Raw genomic sequence first — 21208 nt, forward strand, 5'->3', positions numbered from 1 at the left:
TTTGTCTGGATCACACTTTATTCGAGCACCACAGGAGCCGACTCAGCGCAGGAGCAGCGGTGAGGACAGCCCTGCCCCAGGAGGCCCACGTCTCCAGAAGTCAAGGCTCCGAGCTGGGGAAACCATGGATTACAGGGAGCAGGAGGAGGCAGCTCCCAGGCCCCGACCAGCCAGGCTTCAACAGCGCCTGGCCGGGTTAGCTGCTGCGGCGTGGCAGGGGTGGGTGGGAGTGGACTCCCAGGCCAGGGCTCCTGGAGGGAGGCACATGGGAGGCACATGGTAAGGAGCAGCAGGGCCTGTGGGTGCCAGGGGCTCAGGGCTCCCACCAGTGTGGTGGAAGCCTGGGCTGGGTGCCTGGGGGCAGCGCAGGGGCAGGGCCTGCCAGCCGCAGCACCCTGACCCCTCTCAGAGTGGACACCCTCTTCCAAAAGGTTTCCCCCAGTCCACAGGGTTCTGGTTTAAATGGGGCAGAAGCCAGGGAGGACTCAAGCCCGAGAGCCTTGGGCCCCAGGAGACCACAGAGCCACAACCCCCACCCCAATGTGACCATGCTGCCCAGTCACAGGAGCTGGAGGGGTGCTGGGGGGGCGGGAGGGAAGGAGGGCTGGCCAGCCAGACCCAGGTGTGCGCAGGGGCTGCGCCCTGCTAGAGGGAGGGCAGCAGGTAGCGGGCGAGCAGGTAGAAGAGGCTGGCAATACCCGCCAGCCCTGCGAGCACGCTGAGCCGCAGCGGCAGGTACTCCAGCGACTGCTCCAGCCGCATGTGCAGGAGGATGGCCTGGCGCCGTGTGTCACCCCACTCGCCCGAGTTGTCCAGTACATGGTTGGCCATCCGGACCTTGTCCTTCAGGGGCAGCTGGGCCTGGACGCGGGCCTCGGCATCCTCAAGGCTCAGGCCATTCCGTTTCATCAGCCGTGCCAGCTGTGTGTCTCGATCACTAGGGACAGGCAAATCCGCACTGTGGGCCCTGGCCTCCCTGCCACCGGCAGACAAGGCGCTGGGCACAGGTCTCCCCTCCAGGTCCACCCTAGGAACTGGTTGGTGAGGGCAGGGCTCCAAGAGCTTTGGGGGCCACCTACACCCAGGCCAGGGAGGAGGGTGGTATTCTCTGCCCCCTGGTGGGTCCCCAGGCATGGGGTGGGAGGCCTGGATTGCTTGCAATCAGTGCATCCTGGGTCCCTCGATTACCCTTGGCTGAGAGGCTCCCCTCCAAAGCCTGACATTTCCTGCAGGTCCCTGGGACCCGGGCTGTAGCATATATACCCCGTCCTAGGGCCACAGAGCCCTCCCCTGGCCCCTGTACTCTGAAAGGGCGGCTGCTGTGCTCTCTGCCCAAGGAGTGGGCATGGGCAAGCCTGGGCCTTCAAGGTAGCAAGGACTGAGAACTTGGACCCACAGCCTTGGGGCAGGACCAGGCACTGCAGACAGAGCAGAGCACTGCGGGTTTCTCAACTCCAAAGGAAAGGGAGACTGCCTCTTCCACCACCCCACATCTCTGCTCAGGAAGCCCCCTCCTGCCTTGGCACACAGGAGCCGCTCAGCTTGGCGACCACAGCTGGCCCTCCAGAGAGGTTCCCTGGAACAGCCTTGGCCCTGTAATCCGCTCGGCCCCTCAGGCCAGGAGGGGATGTCTGCACAGCTGTTTCCTACCCACTACCCACTGGGTCTGAGCTTTCCTGGCTATGAAACGGGAGGTTTTATTGCTCCAGGTCAGGGCCTCCCCTTCTCTGGGACCCGGGAAGCAGACCAACCCTGGCCGGGTGTGGGAGGCTGCCCTCCATGACAATGAATGTCCTCTGTTACAGGGGACCCGGACTGGGGGTGGGGCGGGAGTGCTGCGGCCACCTCACTGAGGGCAGGATCCTACGTAACTTCTGTCAGGAGCTGGGAACCCAGGTGACGACAGGGCCAGCTCGACGCTAAGGCTGTGGGTGCTGCCTGCCCGTCCCTGCGCAGGCGGCCTGGAGCTGCGCCCTCAGCTCTCCCTGAGCTGCTGGAGGGCCTCATGCTTACCATGGTGCTACGATTTCTGCTCACGTACGTACTCTACAACTGTCAGAAGTACGAATAACGAGGGCTGGGGGTGTGGCCTGGGGAGCGCACTGGGGAGCACTCTGGGGACTGTGGCTCATGCTCTCTGCCGTCTGGGTCTCCCCGCCCAAAAACCTGCACTCTGGTGTGCTTTCTGGCCCGGGGGTTCTGAGAACAAAGCTCTTTGCTTGCGAGGCCCTGGCCGCCCCTCCACCAGCCCAGCTCACAGGCGTTGCCAGCGGGCCGCTCTCTCCTCTACACCTCAGAAGCTCCGCCCTGGCTACCTCATGCTGAGCAGCAGGGCGCGGGGTGGTTTGGAAAGCAGGGGCGCCTTGGGCACAGAAGCAGCGGAGCGCAGGCCCGCACCTGCCCCAGGCGTGTCTGGCTCTGGCACAGCTACCTCCACGGGCTCGGGGTGCTGCTGTCCAGGCCGTGGCCTCGGCCCCCATTGGGAAAGGGCAAAGGGCACGGCACTCCAGGCTCACCCCCCTGGGCTGCCACACTCACCAGTACACCACGACGGTGTGTTTCATGTACCTGAGCAGCTTCCTGGTCTCAAACAGCAGCGGGATATCCAGAATCACGTAGCGGTACCCTGGGGAGAGGCCGGAACCGCAGCTCAGCTGTGCCGAGGACACAAGCACTGCTCCTGTGACGGGGCTGCGGCCCAGCGAGCACCCAGAGGAGGGGCTGCCTTCCAGGGGAGACCGGGACTCACGCACTCGGCAGAGGCTGTGAGTTGCTCCAGTGGGGGACAACCCCAGGGGCTGCACAGCACTGGTGTGAGACCCGGGAGGATGTGCCTGAGGCCAGCGGTGGAGGGAGCTGTGTCCTTCCATGGGCTGTGCTCAGGGCAGACAATGCTCATCTTGATTTATGTTTTCAGTTGTTTGAGACAGGGCCTTGCTATGTAGCCTGGGCAGGCCTTGAACTCACAGTGACTCTCCTGCCTCAGCCTCCTGAGTGCTGGCATAGTCTGTACCACTACACCTGGCTGGTTCACCTTGGTCTTGAACCCAAAGTTAGTTCTGAGTGAGGACATGACACAGCCAGACTTTTGGGAAACTGGGGAAAGTTCTGGAAGTTTCAAGGCTCCTCTGCCCTACTCCATCCCACCCTCGCTCAGAAGAGACCCCCAAAGGGCAGGGCCCGTCCCTGAGCTAAGCACTACCCATGCAACCTCCATGCCCACAGGACAAGTCAAGCACAGACAACATCTCCCAGCAGAGGCCGCTCAATGGGGTGCAGGGCTGGCTGGCCCTTCCCACCTAAGGCGGCTGCCCAGATACTCGGGCACAGCCCCTGCTTCTCTACCCTGTGTGGACGACAGAGCTGGTTACTCCACGCCCTCCCGCCCCAGCTGACGCCCACTGGACCGATGCAGGGATGTCGCAGACCTCGCTCGAGGTGATGCAGGGAAGGGCGTGGCGTCAGCTGCTGGGCCCCGAGTTCCTCAGAAGCCTAAGAGAAGCCGGCAGCGGACAAGGGGGTTCAGGGAAAGGCTGATGACACCCCCACTTCTGGCCTGTGACCCATGCCTCACAGGATGCTGGGAAAGGTGAAATGAGCCCTGCCTGTGCGCACCCCACTCGCACCCCACTGGCTCACTGAGTTCTAGTGGCAGCTCTTACTGCCACTGTCCTCCAGGAGAAGGCTGTGCGGCTCCCACACCTCTTCCCCAGGCCAGAGCAGAAAAGACCAGGTCCCCTCTGGGCCTCTTATCTCCCTTCCACCTGCCTGCCCGGCCTAGGCCTCCCCGGCCCTGTCCTTTCTCCTCGTCCCTCTTGGAATGGTGGCTGGGCTTCGGTCACTGGCAGGGCTATTCAGCTGTCATCCTCCTCCTGATAAGCCCTGCACACACCCGACTCTATGAAGATGTCTGCCTGCAGAGACCTCCCCAGCAGCTGGTGATCTTATCTGACGTCTGATTATACCAACTTTGACAGTTGTATTTGTTATACTCATCAGGGAGAAGCCAGGACTGTAGAAGCCACAGCTGTCGTCCCCATTTTTCACCTTATCGGGCTGAAAAGAGCTTTTTAGCTTTTATTTAAGAGGTGGGAGGTGGGGAGGTGGGAGGCTGGTGGGTGACACTGTGGCAGCACTCGGGAGCAAGTGACATTATGCGACACCTCGTTTTGGAAGGGGAGCCCCTGGCCTGATGGCCTGGCAGCGAAGGCAAAGGGCAGGTGTGTGTTATACTTTGTGTCTGGGTGTCCCCCCAAAGCCTCATGCAGTCATGGGGCAGGCTTTTAGAGTTTGACTGATTATGGGTGTGAGAGCTACACCCGCCCTGGGGTGGATAGTTTGCATATGTAAAGGAGAGGAAGAGGCTGCTTGCCACCATTCCTCCCTTTTGTGCTTGTTGCTTTTGCTGTGTTCTGCCGCCATGAGCTGTAGCCCTCTGCCATGTGCCACTCCGCCTTGTAACCTGCCAAGTATGGACTGAAACCTCCACAAACTGTAAGGGAAATAAACCTTTTCTTCCTTAATTTTGGGCGTCAGGTATTTTGTCCCAGCAATGAGAGAAAAGTAACCAAGACAGTGTGGAAGGCAGAAGGTTTTGCCAGAGGGTGGTGTAGGAGGGGCCTGGCCCAGGCACAGGGGGAAGGACAAAAGCAGAGTCCAGTGCCTTCTTGGGGAGGAGGGAGAAGGCTGCTGCCGGACTGGCCGGCATGAGGTGGCCCAAGCTGTGGGGCTGGCAGAGCAGGGCGGCAGCATGGGGATCTGACATGTCACCCTTCTTCTGGAGGGGTGTCGGCTGAGGGGGACAGAGTCAGGTCGGCGTACTGTGCAGAACCTGAGCTATGACAGAACAAGGGGTCTGGCCACGGTGAGATGTAAAAGCCCAAGGAAAGCCTAAGAGGCCCCGGCAGTCCCCAGGAAGGAAAGGCTTCCTGTCTGACTGACGGTGGGAGACAAGACGGCCAGGCCTTCAGCTCAGAGGCTGCCTACACCAGTGCAGGCAGGAGGACCCACAAGCTCTGGCCAGCCTTCCCCACCCTGGGACTGGGTCCTCTGCCCCTCCCAGCAGGGTGCAGGGAGAGGGCCACGCCATGTGTGTGCCCCTGTGAAGGCCCTTGCTGTCCACTGACAGACCCTGGCTTCTCTAACGCCTTCTCGCTCAGGGCCCTGCACATCTTGGCATCCCTGCACCTACTGGGCTAACTCTGGGAGCCCAGCCCTGGGGATGATCTTCCACCTAGAGCCCCACCTGGCCATCTTGGGGCTCCCCAACTCCAGTCTGCAACTTGGCTTTCCCAGGAGGCTCAGCTTGCATGAAAGCTGCCTCTGACTGCAGTTTGTTTGTGTGACAATCAAGTCCCCAGTGTGAACACCAGGCCTTCATAAAAGCTGTCTAGCCGGGCATGGTGGCACACGCCTCTATAATGGTGGCACTTGGAAGGCTGAGGCAGGAGGGTTGCTGCAAGTTCGAGAGCAGCCTGGGCTACAAAGTGAGCTCAAGGCCAGCCTGAACTGCATAGTGAGACTCTGTCTCAAAAAGACAAAGAAGAAAGAGCTGTCCAAAGCTGGCAGAGACGAGGAGCCAAACTGCAGGCCTGGACCCCTCAGTGGAGCCCTACGGTAGAAATCATCAAGGCCAGGACTTGACCTTAGGCCTGTGACTGCATTACCCATTGGCTGTCATCATTCCTGTCCCCACCGGAAAATCGACTTCTTTCCTGGGGATCAACAGCCTCCAGGCTCTCTCCACCTCCTCAGAGCTAAAGGACGGTGCCCCTGGGACTCTGCTGGTGCCTGGCTCCCCAGAGCTCCTAGCGTCACGAGCCAGCACCTCACGCAGGCCTGGCTCTCACCCTGGAGGAAGTACTTAAAGGTCTCCTTCATCATCTCCTTGCGGATCTCGGGGTGGGTGATGGCGTTGAGCAGCTGCCGCCGGTCAGGCTGCTGAAAGATCAGGTCTCCCAGGACCTTGCGGTTGATGTCGCCGTTCTCCAGCAAGACCTCGGTGCCGAAGGCCTCCACGATGCGGCGGTGGGCAGGGTACCCTGGCTGGACGACTGTGGAGGAAGGGGTGGCTAGGTCACTCCTGGAGCCACAGGACCCCAACGACCAGAGGCAACGGGGGAACCTGAGGTGCACCTTTGGATGCAGCAAAGGGAAGGGAAGGGAAGCAGCCTGCACGGCCCCCTCCTGTGGTGACACGGGCAAGAAGCGGGGCGAGACGCCTCAGAGCAGGAGAGCAAACAGAAGAGCTGGGCCGAAAGGGCAGGACTCAGCCAGGACCCAGACAGCCGTCTCCTCCGAGGCCTCCCTCCACTCACCGTGCCGGGCAATGACGTCCACATCAACCACCGCACAGCCCAGCTGCTGGAAGACCTGCAGCACGGAGCTCTTGCCTGAGGCAATGCCCCCCGTCAGGCCCACCAGGAACATCTTCCGGGGACGTGCAGGGCGCTGGACGGGGAGCCAGGGGCCGGAGAGTCACTGGAGAGAGGCACAGTCAGCAGCCCACGGGACAGCGCCAGAGGACCTGTGGGTAGAGGCAGGCAAGCTGGTCAGGGCTGGGCCACAGGGGCTGGGCGGGAGGCAGAGGGAGGGAGGAGACCCAACCCGGGCTCAGAGACTCTGGGGTGACTGAGAGCAGTCGCTCGTCCTCGCCAAGAGCTCTCTCCAAAGCACAAGAAGAGAGTGAAGGACAGTGTTAACTAGGGAAAAAATCAACATGGGCCACTCGGCTGCAGCCCTGCCACAGGGGACTGGTGCCTCTTTGACCCCTCAGCAGCGAGGGCTGCAGCTTTTCCACCCAAGGCCTTTCCCACAGGCCCCTGCCCTCTGCCCGACGGGCCCTGACGGTGCAAGGCCACCCGGTGACACCCGTGGCCAGGCTGTCCGAGAGCTTCTAGGACCTCAGCCCATCATACACCAGCCCGGGACCTCCCGAGGCCCAGGGAAGCACTTCTGGCGTGGGCAGGCCGGGAGCGGTCCCAGGCCTTCGCCTCATAGCAGTGAGGGTGTGAGAGGGGAAGGCCCTGCCAAGGCCACAGCTGCTCCACATGAAGCCTTTACTTCCTGGGGACTGCCGGGGCCTCTTAGACTTTCTTTGGGTTTTTACATCACATCGTGGCCAGACCCCTTGTTCTGTCATAGCTCAGGTTCTGCACAGTGGGGCGGACCTGACTCTGTCTCCCTCAGCCACACCCCTCCAGAAGAAGGGTGACATGTCAGATCCCCATGCTGCCACCCTGCTCTGCCAGCCCCACTGCTTGGGCCAGGGCTGGAATTGGCCCTGGGCCACCTCACACCGGCCAGTCTGGCAGCGGCCCTCTCTCTCCTCCCCAAGAAGGCTCCTCCTCCTGGGCTGGACCCCCATCTTTAATGTGCTCAGGGAGTGATAAATAATGCACCTTAAACTAATGAGGCTCAGCGAGAAGGGTGACTCTGTGGACGAGCGGGTCAGAACTCAGAGACGTGACTTTGATCTGTCCCAGTATCTTCTTTCTCCTGCAGAATGGGACAAGGGGCCGTGTGGACCACGACACAGGCTCTCAGGGTCGCCTGATGGACAGCTTCCCTTCCGGTGCCCTAGAGGCCATCTGCACAAACAGACTGCAGCTGCCTGGGCTCCAAGGGGACAGCTGCAGGGACGGAGGAGCACGTGTGGACGCTTGCAGGGCTGGCAGGAACAGCTGTCCCCTGACGTACTCTGTACTGCCGGCTGCACTCCTCCAGCCTCGCAGGCACCTCTGTAGTGACCCAGGTAAACACAGGACCCACCCCTCAGGAACACAGCAGACACAGACAGCAGCAACTGGTGACAGCTGGAAGGAACAGGCCACAGTGGCAGGTGCAGTCAGGTGGCCCATGCCCTGGGCCAGGCTCCCAGGTCTGCGGAGAACCCACTGTCCTCTCACAGCTCAGCAAGGAGCACCAAGGTTTAGCCCGAGGTCCCACCCCAGCCTGCAAGCAGCTCCCCAGGCAATGGGACAGGTGGCCAACCTTGACGACCTGTGTCCAAGGCCTCCTCCTGCCCTGGCTCAAGCACCTTCCCGGAACCCCCTTGATGGCCACTCACACCAATGGCAGGCGCAGCTGTGACCTGAACCTTTCAGGAAACACCCAAGTGCCCAGCCACTCCCCTCGGAGGCCTGAGTCCCAGTCTCTGCAACTGGCCACAGCACTACCCGCAGCATGGCAGGGGCCACCTCAGCAGCACACACCAACCCCCAGACGCCTTTCCTCCTTAGCCTCAGTCTCCCCACCTGCAGAAAGCCCAGGTCGGGGCTAGGGATTTAGCTCAGTGGCAAAGAGCTTGCCTGGCAAGCGCAAGGTCATGAGTTCGATTCCTGGTACCGGAAGAAAAGACCAAAAAAAAAAAAAAAAAAAAAAGAAAGCCCAGGGCTTTCAATGCAAAGGACATCAGATCCCAGGGAGCTAGGCCTCCCAGGAGCTTTCACCCCTCACCTGGGCACCACGCAACAATGCAACCAGTGGTGACCTGGGCCTCTGGTTCCCAACATGAACGCCACTCACAGAGCAGACCTGGCCAGGGCAGGAACAGGAGGCTGGCACTGGAGTAATCACAGCCAAGGTAGGGCTGGGAGGAAAGGCAGGACTGGACCCAGGGGCCCGAGGCTAAGGCCCTCCCTCCCCTTGTTCTCTTCAGGGTGCAGAGACCAGCCCAAGGGCTCTGAGGAGAGGAGGCATCTGCACCCCAAGTCTGCCAGGCACTCAGGCTGTGAGAACAGGCTCCCTGTGCTCCACCACGGTGGCTCAGGCTCTCCTCACTAAGCAGTGACAAGCTGCCTTTAGCTTCTCTCCTGGGCCTCCTTCACCCGAGAGCACAAGAGAGGGCACTGGAAGAGGGCCCCCTGTGAGCCTCCCAGCAGGCTCCTCCCACGAAGATCTGGAGTGGGCTGCAGGCCGCCACCGCCTGCCAAGCCTGTGCAGCTGTTCAGGCCACCAGCACCTCATGCTAGCACCTGGGCCTCCTGTCCCCACCAGGCTTCACCATGTCATGCCCCAGCATTGAATCCCTAGCAATGCCACAGCACCAAAAACGAACACAGCCCTCACTGATTCTTCCCCTTCCCGGCCTGTGCTGACCTGGGTCACTCTGCTCAGCACTGCGTTCCTCAGCTGGCTTCCCTCTTCCTAGCTGGAGGCCTGGGTCCACAGCTCCCTGTCACCCCAGTCTCCACAGGTCACCCCACCTCGCCCCAGGCCCCGGGCACAGGAGCGTCTGTCCTCAGGGGTCCCCAGTCTGAGCAGCGTGGGCCCCGGGGGTGGGGGTTCCGAGCGAGGGGCGGTGGTGTTGGAGGTTGGACCTAAGAGCACAGCTCAGCCCTCTCCCAGCAGCCTTGTCCTAGCCAGCCTGCACCCAGCCCCGCATCACTCACTGCTCGGCTGGGCTTCCCATCTCTTCACCCAGCACACTTTGTACTTCCAGCTTGTGCAACTGGGTAGGGTGTCTTACTCCATTACCCAGGCCTGCCTTGAACTGGCAACCTCTCGAATCCTAGGGTCACAGTTGTGAGCCACCACGCCCATGGAAGGAAGCTGTTAATTTTTCTTATTTTTCCAGTGCTGGGGATGGAACCAGGGCCTCACACACTTCTAAGTGCTGGACAAGGAGTCCCATGAGGCCACAACGCAGGCCTAGTTCATACAGTCTCAGGCAGCCTGCATCACGCCTAGTGACCGTCGCCTGCAGGGCAGTGACAGTGGTTGTTTCCTCGTCTGTGAACTGCAGCTCAGGACACCCACTTCTCCAGGCTGATGTGAAGAGCAGACGAGCTGAGCGTGAAAGGTGCTTGTGTGGGACCCAGCACACACAAGGCCCTTGACCCAAGGTCCTACTAGAAGGAGCATCTGATAACTTCTTTTTTCTTTTTTTTTTTTTTTTGGTTTTTCTCCGGTACCGGGAACTGAACTCACGACCTTGCGCTTGCCAGGCAGGTGCTTTTGCTGCTGAGCTAAATCCCCAGCCCCACTTCTTTTTTCTTGCAGTGCTGGGGATTGAACCCAGGGTCTTTGCATCAAGCTGCATCCCCAGCCCTTTTTATTTTTCATTTTGAGCCTGGGTTCCACTAGGTTGCTAAGTTACCCGGGGTGGACCTGCACTCACACTCACGGTCCTCAGCCTCCCAGGGTGTTGGGATCGCAGGTGTGCACCGCCACCCCTGGCTCTGGGGACTATTTAGAGGGTGAGTGAGCCAATGAACAGGACTGGGAATGCCTCCAAAGGAGAAGAGGAGAACACCTGAGGTCACATTCTCCCCACAGTGGCAAAGCCCTGCCTGCCTTCCCACCATCAGAACACGCCGCTTGCGGCTAGTTGGCTATTCCTGGGGAAAAAGGGAAACAAATGTGCCATGGGTCAAGGAAGGAACTGGGCTTTGCACGGCCGCTTTCTTTCCTGGGAGCGCTCAGGACCGAGGTGGGAACCAGGCTCTGCTCCCTGCCGCAGCCCAAGTGCTGGCTCAGTGCCGGGCAACTCATTAGCCTGCAGCTCTTCTCCGCGGCCTCGCAGGGCAGTAGATGGCTGGCCAGCCTCCAAAGGGGATGCATCCATTTCCCTCCAATGATCAATATAATCACTCATGAAAACGAGTCATCCCTGCCTTGGGACCCAATTATTTTCTTGTGAACCAATAGTTGCAAAAATATATTGTTTTCCAGTTAACTATTAAGTGCTATTTTTATACAGCTTCCCCACTCCTGATCTTTCATTACTGGTGAGTGGTTGCTGCTTAAACAGCCAAGTCCTCCAGGCTGCTGGGCCTATTAAGTTACCACCTCCTCTGAATGCCAATTACGAGAGGGGGTTGTGGAGGTCAGCCCCCCACCCCTCTCGCAGGGCCAGCACCGAGGGAGGGGAGGGCACAGGTCTCTTCTGTCTTGGTTACTTTTTTCTCGCCGCTGGGACAAAATACCTGACGCCAAAAATTAAGGAAGGAAAGGTTTATTTCACTTACAGTTCGTGGAAGTTTCAATCCGTACTTGGCACATTATAAGGCAGAGTGGCACGTGGCAGAGGGCTGCATCTCAGAATGGCAGCCACAGCTAAGCAACAACTCACTTACACTGGGGCAGAATGGGGGAAGAATGTCCTCAAGCACTCTTTTTCCTCTCCCTTACATATGCAAACTATCCACTCCCGGGCGGGTGCAGCTCTCACACCCATATTCAAACTCTAATAGCCTGCCCCAGGGCCACAGGAGGCTTTGGGGGGACACACAGACATAAACCATAACATCTTCTTAACTGCAGCTCTGTCCAAGTAGACCTTCACTCCAGGAAGCGGCCCAGGATGGGCAGGAGTGCCTGGCTGGTGTCCTGCCCTAGGAGTGATGCTGAGAGGGATCACAGGAAACCCATCAGAGGCCCCTACTGGGATCTCAGCTCTGTCCCTGAACCATCTATGCAGCCTTGGGCATTTCCTCCCATTTTTTTTTTTTTTAAGACAGGCTCTTGCTATGTAGTCCAGGTTGGCCTTGAACTTGCAGCAACCCTCCTGCCTCATCCTTTGGAGTTCTGGGATTACAGGTGTGTGATACCACACCCAGCTTTCTCCCACTTCTAAATTCTTTCTTTGAGTAAAATGTGGGATTAATAATGACTATACACAGCGGTCTTGCAGGATCGAATAAGGCACCAGAGGTCAAAGTTCCCTCATTTATCCAACTCGGTGTGTGACATGTCAGTCAAGGCAGTCTACTCCTCTCCCTGCACAGCACCAGGCCAAGCACGGGGCAGCACCTGTGGCCCCAGCTCTGTGGAAGGCACAGTAGGAGGACTGCTGGAGCCGAGGAGTCTGGGGTCAGCCTGGACAGCATGGAGAGACCTTGACTCCTAAAAGAAGCATAAGCAAACACAAACCACTTGCTCAGGCCAAAGCCTTGCACTTCCTGTTTCTCTCTTACACCCTTCCTGCACCACCCTTGCCAGCTTCACCCCTGCCCCACACCGAGCTAGACACCAGCGCCACAGACACGCCATCCTGCTCTGGATCACCAGTAGCCCCTGGGTGATTCCTGTGCCACCTCAGGGCTCTCGGCTCCCTGACATAGCAGCTAGCATGGCCCTTCATAATCTAATCAGAGGAAGTCACCCTCTGCTCAAAACCCTCCAAGAAGCAGGACTAGCTGGCACACACCTGTGACCCTAGCTGATTAGTAGGCTGAGGCAGAGGATGCCAAGTCTGAGCCCAGCATGGGCAACCTATCAAGACCCTGACTCACGATAAAAGATGTAGATGTAGCTGCAGATGTAGCTCAGCATGAAGACCCTGGGTTCAACCCCAGTACTGCAAATAAAACAAAGCAGTAATAAAGCATGTGTTGAAGCATTCGCTCATAGGTAAGTGGGAATGTACCTTAACTTTTTTTTCTTTTTTGAGACAGGGTCTCACTATGCAGTTCAGGCTGGCCTTGAGCTCACTTTGTAGCCCAGGCTGGTCTCGAACTCGCAAAGATCCTCCTGCCTCAGCCTCCTGAGTGGTGGGATTACAGGTGTGCGCCACCACACCCAGCTTCTACCTTAACTGTTTTATAAAGCGAGATGATAAGGACAGTCTCCCGCCCACAGAGATGTCCTCAATCCTATCTTAGCACCACAACCCAGTGAAACCAGGTCTTTGATTTACTCCCATTCTGAAGTAAGGAAAACAACAAGGACAACCTCTGGAGTAGGTGCATATTTTCCAGCTCAGTTGGAACAGACCACCCAGGAAGCTCCCTGCAAGCTCTCCTTTCCTGGCTCCTGCCCAGTCCCAAGGCCCGACTGCCCATGCATGCCAGCCTCCCTGAAGTACTGTGAGGGCAATTCGGAGTATGGCTGTCCAGAGTTACTTTGTCACCATCCTGCCAGGAAGCAGCGGCTTCTAGGCCTTGAGGACAATGAACTTTTAGTAGACAGGTCATTGTTAATCAACGATTAGATGACAGATCACTGGTTTTTCTGGCCTATAACTGAGGATGTGCTCAAAGAATTGGGTGGTACTGCCAAAACAATACACCTTCAATTTCTGTGCATTTAGTTTACAGAAACAAACTTTTTAAATGCTTACAGCTATCAAAAAGAGAGAGACACAGAGACAGAAAGACAGCCAGGGTTTGCTGATGCATGCCTGTAATTGTAGCACTTTAGGAGGCTGAGGTAGGAGGATCATAAATTTAGGGCAGCTTGGGCTACACAGAAACTACATAGGTCTTGTCTTAAAAAAAAAAAAAGAAAAGAAAGAACTCTTTTCATTGTAGTAAATATACAAATATACATGGATGCATAAACTAAAAAAGAAAAAAGATAGTTGGGTATGGTGGCCCACATTTGTAATCCCAGAATTGTGGGAAGCTGAGGCAGAATTAAGTTTGAACCCAGCCTGGCCAATTTAGCAATTTAGGGAGACCCTGTCTTAAAATCTAGAAAAAAGAGCCAGGTGTGGTGGCACAGGCCTGTAATCCTAGCACTCATGAGGCTGAGGCAAGAGGATTGCCATGAGAGACCAGCCAAGGATACATGAATTCAAAGCCAGTATGGACTACATAGCAACACCGTGTCTCAAAGAGCAACCAAGAAAGCCAGGTGTGGTGGCGCACACCTATAATCCCAGCAAGGGGGAGGCTGAGGCAGGAGGATCATTGCGAGTTCCAGACCAGCTTGGGCTACAAGGTGAGCTCAAGGCCAGCCTGAACTACAAAGTGAGACCCTGTCTCAAAAAGACAAAAAAAAAAAAAAGGAGGAGGAGGAGGAGAAAAGCTCCCCCCCCTTATTAAAAGAAACTTTTTTTTTTTTTTTTTTTGGTGAGGACTGGGAATTGAACTAAGGACCTTGCACTTGCCAGGCAGGTGCTTGCGCCGCTGAGCTACATCCCCCACCCAAAAGAAACACTTTATTTTATTTTTGAGGCAGGCTCTCACTAAGCAGTTCAGGATGGGCTTGAGCTCACTTTGTAGCTCAGGCTGGTCTTGAACTTGCTAAGATCCTTCTGCTTCAGTCTCCAGCCTCCTGAGTGCTGGGACTACAGGTGTGGGTCACCCACCCCTGGTAAAAGAAACGTTTTTAAATGAAACTTTTTAAAAGCAATTATCAAACTAATGTTGTTTTTAGTCCAGCCATTGGCCCTAACCTTTCTCACTTTGTAGCCCAGACTGGTCTCAAATTCATAGCTATACTCCCACCTCAACCTCCCCAGTGCTGGGATTACAGGCGTGCGCCACCACACTTGGCCTCTAGTATTGCTTTGATCAAGAGTGTACTTCAGAATTGTAAAACTCAATCCAAAAGAATACTATAATCACAATTTGGGGTGTGGGGGGGTACTGGGTAATTGAACACAAGGCCCGTCTTAGTCCCTTATCTTTCATTTTGAAACAAAGTCTAACTTTGGAAGCTGCCCCAGTTCACCCTGAACTTGCAATGGTCCTAACCGAACTCGCAGCATTCGGGGTGCACAGGTGGGCACCACCTCACCCACAACAGAACAGCTTTTAAAGAACTTTTTTTAAATTTAATTTTGCTGTTGCTCTGAGATAAGGACTCGTTATGTAGCTCAGGCTGGCCTTGAAACTTGTGTGAACTATGAGGACAAAGGGGGACGTGGAGTTCCAATCACGGGAAACAGAATCATTGTGAGAGTCCACTGCAGACTTGGATGAGCGACGTGAAGCTTTACTTTAAACGCCGACATTTATAATGAACTGTAAATCACATCTCAGGCAACCACTTCAACTTTCAGAGCTGCCAACGCAAACACTGGCAGCCCTTGATCTCTCGCTGCTCGCCAGCCCAGCCACTGGCCCTACGCCTTCCTCCGCAGGCCAGGCACGCTTCAACCTCGCACGCGGACGGCAGCCCAGAGCCGGCTAAGAGAACACAGGGGGGCTCCGGCGCGGCTCTCGGGCCGCTGGGACTGAGCCGCCCCGGGCCGGCCCGCTCTCCCTCGATCGCCCCATCTCGAGCCCACTCCCCAGGTCAGTCCTGGCACGGCCAAGCCAGGCGGGCCCCGGGCCTTCGCCGGCGCCCAGGCGCGTCCTCGGCCGATCCCCGGAGCCCGCCCTCCCGCTGTCCCCCTTCTCCGCCTCCACAGCGAGAATCGCGAGGGGACGCAACTTCGCCGGGAGCTGGGGCCAGCACAGCCCTGGACCCAGGAGCCCACTCGGCCGGACGACGACTCCCCCGGGGCCCAGTCAGCGGCCGAGTCTTTCCACACCCGCGCGCGTGCCACGCCCCCGCGCAGGCAGCAGGGCCGCCGCCGCCCAATCTCCGCGCGGCTCACTGCGCGCTTGGCGGCGGGGCGGGGCGGAAGTCCGGAAGTCCGCCCAGCGGGAGGGGCGGGGCCAGGCGCGGGAGCGGGGCCCCAGGACGCCCCAGGTTTCCCGCGGACCCCTAGTTGTTTTTTTTGTTTTTTGTTTTTTGTTTGCTACTGGGAATCGAACTCAGGACCTTGCGGTTGCTATACAGGTGCTTATGCCACTGAGCTACATCCCCGGCCAAGATCCCTAGTTTTAAAATCAGCGATGTTGGATGTAATCGTTGTCTTGTAAACGTGTACTAACAAAAATTAAATAAGTTCAGGCTGGGCAGTGGGAATCCTAACGTAGTTAACAGAGCACGTTCTATGTGCTCGGTCTTTTGTTTCTTTTTTGTAGTGCTGGGGATCGAACCTAGGGCCGCTAGCGCTCTCCGCAGAGCTACATCCACGCCCCAGCGCCAGGGCTTCCTCAGTCTTTGTGTTATCTCAGTCCTCATGGTCCCCCCCACTTAGTCCTGAGTGCTTAGTCCCAGGTCCTCATGGACACTGTCACCCACCCACTTTCCACAGGAGGTAGCTGACGTTGGAAGGGAATCGGCTGTTTGCACAAAGACACACTTCCCCCATACCCACACGCCGCTTCGCCCCCCTCCGGGCTCCTCCTGGAGCAGGGATGATCAGTGCTGTTCCGTGCTCAGAGAACTGGAAACACAGGAAACGGTCTAAGCATCACAGAGTAGCTGTGGTGATGCTGCTCCCTCTGCAGAAGGCCTCCCCGCTCTCCTACAGGCACCTCGGCCCTCGGCTGCCTCAGCCAAAACCTGGCCCACCTCTACTGCTGAAGGCCAGTGGCTGGCACACATCAGTGACACGGTGTGCTAAGGACTGCCGTCCTTTAGCATCTCTCTTTGGTCACCCCACTGAAACTTCCTGTTAGTCAAAGATACTTGGTGCCATCATCACCCAATGATTAAAAGGGCCATTAGGGCCATTTGTTCCAAATACCCTCCCAGTATCTGACTGTCTTCCATATCATCTATACTCGGGTGTGTCCAGTGTCAGGCAGCTCACTGCTTCTCTTCAAAGCCCACATCTGTAATCCCAACTACTCAGGAGGCTGAGACAGAAGGATCCCAAATTTGAGGCCAGCTTGGGGAATTTAGTGAGACATTGCCTCAAAATAAAAATTTAGGAGGGCTGGGGATTTAGCTCAACGGCATAGCGCCTGCCTAGCAAGCGCGAGGTCGTGAGTTTGACTCCCAGTACGGGAAAACAAACAAACAAAAAAAAAATTTAGGAGCTGGGGATTTAGCTCAGTGGCACAGTGCCTGCCTGGCAAGCATGAGGTCATGAGTTTGATTCCTGGTACCAGAAAAAAAAATAAAAATTTAAAAAGGGCTAGGGATGTAGCTCACTGGTGGGGTGCTTGCCCAGGATGCACAAGGCTCTGTCCTCAATCTCCAGCACCATGGAAACAAAGGAAAAAAGAAAGGAGCAAGTGAGCTTCATGCTAGCTCTGAAGTCCATTCCTGGCAGCAGGAAGTTCTTCCCCGTATATTAGCTCTCCTAGTTCTAAGCCATGGAGCCATGTGGAACAGACCTTAATTCCTATTCCATAAAGCTAGATCCAACGTCTCGGTCCCCTTCGTCCAGCAAACAGCTTACACATAACCTAACTTGGTGGTGCTCAACCTTTCTCCTGCTCCTGGCACATCAGAGGGAGCCCTGTCCCCCCATCAGTAAGCTGTAACAGTGCTTAGGTGGCAGGAACATGCCTGCCCTGCCCCCCAAAATTATCCCGATCTTTCTGGGGCACACTGCTTAGAAATTCCTCCAAATAACCCTGCTTTACCATATTCTGCCTTGTGGAAACTACGGGTCCAAGCAAGGACCTTGTTGTCAAGCGCTAACCCTGGAGTCCAGCCTGCTTTCCTTGGGAGAACCCAAAGGACAGGTGAAGGAGTTCTGTGGGGTTTTCACCCAGACCTCGCCTCAGTACTGAAATTCAGCCTTAGCAATTTATTTTTCCTTGTTCTGCCAGTCCTAGGGATTAAGCCCAGGCCTTGAGGATGCTAATAAAGTGATCTACCACTGAGGCACACCTCAGCTCTCCTCCACATTTTTTCTTTCTTTTTTTCTAATCTTTTTGAGACAGGGTTTCATTATGCAGTTCAGGCTGGCCTTGAACTTACCTTGTAGCACAGGCTGGTCTCAAACTCACAACGATCCTCCTGCCTCAGCCTCCTGAGTGCTGGGGTTAGAAGCAGCACGTTTTTTTCTTTTTGAGGCAAGGTCTAAGTTGCCCAGGCTGGCCTCACATTTGTGGTCCTCTGGCCTCAGCCCCTCAGGCAGCTGGATACCAGGCATATGGCACCACACATACCCTACGGTTATAAGGTGATGTTATCAAGAGGGTTTTCAACTCAGATACACATTTTCTGATATTCAGGGCAGCAGTGATAACCTTGGAGCTGGCTCCACCTGCTTACGCAGCAGTCTCACTGTGTCTTGCTTGTGACCTGCATCTCAGCACTTGTATGTCTCACCATCTAGCATGAACCTGGAATCTAGTGCTGTTTCAAGTTTTGCTTGATGAACAACCCTCTGAATCCATCAGAAATGACTCCTTTGACTTTATTTCTTAAAATTTATTGTTCGTATATTTGTTTTAGATAAATATTAATATGCAATTAAATTTATACCACACTTCACAAATACCATTAATATTTATACTTTATTTAAAAGCTTCCAAAGCCAGGTGTAGTAGCTCATGCCTATAATTCTAGCACTCCAGGAGACTGAAGCAGGAGGATCACAAGATCGAGTCCACCCTGGGCAATTTAGTAGCTCGGACAGACTGTGCCTCAAAGTGAAAATAAAAAGCCTAAAGGTTTAGCTCAACGGTAAGACCCTCAGTTCAATATCCATAAATACAGCCAGACGTGGTGGTACACGCCTGTAATTCCAGCACTCAGGAGGCTGAGGCAGGAGGATCATTACAAGTTCGAGACCAACCTGGGCTACAAAGTGAGCTCAAGACCACCCTGAACTGCATAGCAAGACCCTGTCTCAGAAAAAGACCCCCCCCCAAAATCCATAAATACAGAGGGGGGAAAAAAGGTTTCTCAACGCTGGGCATGGTGGTGCATACACACCTGTAATCCCAACATATGGGTGCTGAGGCAGGTGGATCATGAGTTCCAGGCCAGCCTGAGCTACAGAGCAAGACTCTTATCTCAAGAAACTAAGCAAACAAACCAAAAGGGCCAGGGGTGGAGCATGATGGTACAGTACCCTCAGGTTGGATCCCTTTATAGTACCACAATAAACACACAAAGAAAAAATAAACAATTTTAAAATGTCCAAAAAACAAATCCAAAATCCCTCACACAGGCCCCGATTGTCCAGGAACTGCACCTGCCTGGGGGCTACAGCACCGAGTCTGCTCCTCACACTACCTAGCAGCCTCACACAAATCACTGAGCTTCAGCTTTCTTTTTTTTTTTTGGTTTTTCTCCGGTACCGGGAACCGAACTCATGACCTTGCGCTTGCCAGGCAGGCGCTTTTGCCGCTGAGCTAAATCCCCAGCCCCTCTGAGCTTCAGCTTTCTCTCCACAAAACAAGAGTTAGCCAGGTGCTCCAGCGCCCTGGAGGCTGAGGCAGGAGGATCATTACGAGTTCAAGACCAGCCTGGGCTACATAGTGAGTTTTGTCTCAAAAACAAAAACAAAAAACCAAGGATCACACCTGTGCTACTCACTGGCCACTAGGAACAGGAGCAGCTGATGGTGAAGGTCGAAGGGAGGCTGTGGCCCCAACCTTGAGCAGTCCTGCTCCCACACCCACACCAGGGGCAGATGCTGCATGTTCCTGCTCCTGGCCTCTGCTTGTTCCACTTCCCATCGCACCCTGGAGACCTTACCCCCTCTTTCCCACCATTCACATATTTGCTCATTCATGCATTAATTCATTCAGCAAAAACTTCTGTGGTCCCAAGGATCAAGTCCAGGGCTTCATGCATGCGAGGCAAGTTTCTACCATGAGCCACATGATGCCCATTCTTTGATTTTTAAGTGCAGCAGCTGGTTTTTCTGATTTCACCTTAAGCAATACCTGGCCAGGGAATACCTGGCACCATCTTAAAACCATAGCAGCAAGCAGGAGGCGTGCCCCACTGTGGTCCTGGCTCCCATGTCAGGAGGCAGAGGTCCCTTCCTGCAGGTGAGCTCCAACAGACACAGAAAGCTGCCCAAGGCCACCTCCCTACTCCATTTGACATCTAGCCCACTAGCCCAGTTCTCAAGGGAAAAACCCCGATTCTTCAGGAAGTGTGCTGCTCTGTGACTTCCGGACTGGATGCCTGGCCCTCATTGAGAGAACTCCGGCAGGGACTATGTCCTATGCCTGGTCCTCCAGTTCCTCCCATGGTGTTAACCTGTCACACATGCTCCAGGACATTGTTTAAATGAACCCCAGCCTGGTTCATGCCTTCCTGAGTCCCCTGGATGTGTATCTGCGGTAATGCTGGGAATACAGCAACGACTGAGCTCCTTGATCACCAAGTTTTTCTTTGGTTATCCCAGCACCAATGCTGAATTTATTTATGTATTTTTTTGTACTGGGAATCGAACTCACGACCTTGCGCTTGCCAGGCAGGTGCTTGTGCCACTGAGCTACATCCCTGGCCCCATCAATGCTGAATTTTTGGAAAGAAAATTGAGACAGAGTATTGACTCTGTCCCTTGACACTGTACCGTCCTGGAAGCATCCTGTGTTAACCAGTTATGTCACTGGAACCACTTTCCTAAGTGTTCTGCATGTGAATCTCACTTTATGGATGAGTCCACTGATGCTCTGAGAAATCTAGGCGGTCAAGTGGCTCGCTCAAGGTCAGAGGCATGGCCAGCAGTTAGGCCCCCAGGATCAGATCCTGCAGCCTGCACTCTTGACAGAGCTCTATGTTCTACTGCTGCCAGGAACAGCTGGGAAGGGATAACAGGGTCTCCACATGAGCAGCAACTCAGAATCCATGCGGCTTCACAGGCTTGTCCCTCAGCTGCCCTCTGAGCACAGTTCTGCAAGAACCAGCAGAACCAGAGAGGAAAGGCCTATTATTCTGGCCTGCGCTCAGAAGACTGGGAATGTTTGTGTGTTTGTGTTGGGGGGTGTCAAGAACTAGATACTACTTGTAAAAAATGTAACAATTATCTACAAGGACACAGGATTATGTATTTGTGCATATCTCCATAAACTGGCTAACCCTCCACCATCACAGCGGAGAGTAGAAAGCTCTCTCTCTCACAGTGGAACTATGAGAAACACACAAGTACCCTTGGGATCCCAAGAAAACATCTGTAGACTCAATTTTGGAAACTTTGTGGTGACTGTTTTATAGAGAAATCATAGATCCTACAAAATCTGAGGGTAACTTAAACAGTCCTGAGATAGGAGTAAGTGCCTCAGGTTTCTCTCTCTGTTTTTTTTAGGTGGCCTCAAACTGGCAGTGATCCTCTTGCTTCAGCCTCCCCAGTGCTGGTACTGCAGGTGCGTGCCACCACGCTAGGCTCTCAGGTCTTTTCTAACTTGGAAATTCTCAGAGGTGCTGGTTGCCAGAATGTTGGATTTGCACTTGCATTCTGAACCGGGTTTTAACAGCCTCATTGCTTGCCTACCCCAAAAAAGGCTCTCCACCAGGGAAAACTGCTCACTTTGCATTAAATAACCAGGCAAGGTGATCTGCTTAAGCTTTCAACTCCAAGGGTGGCAGGGTGCACAGAAACCAGCACCTTCCTTCCCTATAATTGGCCATGCTCACGATCTTCTCACCTCTCCCTTGGCCATGCTCACGATCTTCCCTTCAGCCGTTACCTGTCTGTAGGAAAAGTGAGCAGAGGGCTTTGGGATTAGAACTCTGGGCTCAGGTTCTGGTCTGAGTTCTGCAACTGGGTATCCCTGATTTT

General features: G+C 55.4%; 1 protein-coding gene across 5 annotated transcripts in view; it reads right to left on the bottom strand.

The window, feature by feature from the left end:
• Positions 1 to 21208, bottom strand: part of Dcakd (dephospho-CoA kinase domain containing) — a 22242-nt gene continuing 1034 nt past the window's right edge. For 2 of the 5 annotated variants that reach the window (XM_005394560.1, XM_005394562.2), the window contains exons 2-5: positions 6318 to 6526; positions 5850 to 6053; positions 2539 to 2626; positions 1 to 937 (exon numbers count right to left, since the gene is read on the bottom strand). In XM_005394560.1, coding sequence (XP_005394617.1) covers positions 646 to 937; positions 2539 to 2626; positions 5850 to 6053; positions 6318 to 6429 — 696 coding nt within the window. In that variant the 5' untranslated portion in view covers positions 6430 to 6526 and the 3' untranslated portion in view covers positions 1 to 645. Of the gene's footprint in view, positions 938 to 2538; positions 2627 to 5849; positions 6054 to 6317; positions 6527 to 7400; positions 7498 to 17439; positions 17463 to 21208 lie in introns of those variants that run through there. The other 3 variants (XM_005394561.1, XM_013519155.1, XM_013519156.1) reach the window with 3 other exon arrangements.

Source organism: Chinchilla lanigera, unplaced genomic scaffold, assembly GCF_000276665.1.
Source record: "Chinchilla lanigera isolate Chin_1 unplaced genomic scaffold, ChiLan1.0 scaffold00050, whole genome shotgun sequence".
Taxonomy (NCBI): domain Eukaryota; kingdom Metazoa; phylum Chordata; class Mammalia; order Rodentia; family Chinchillidae; genus Chinchilla; species Chinchilla lanigera.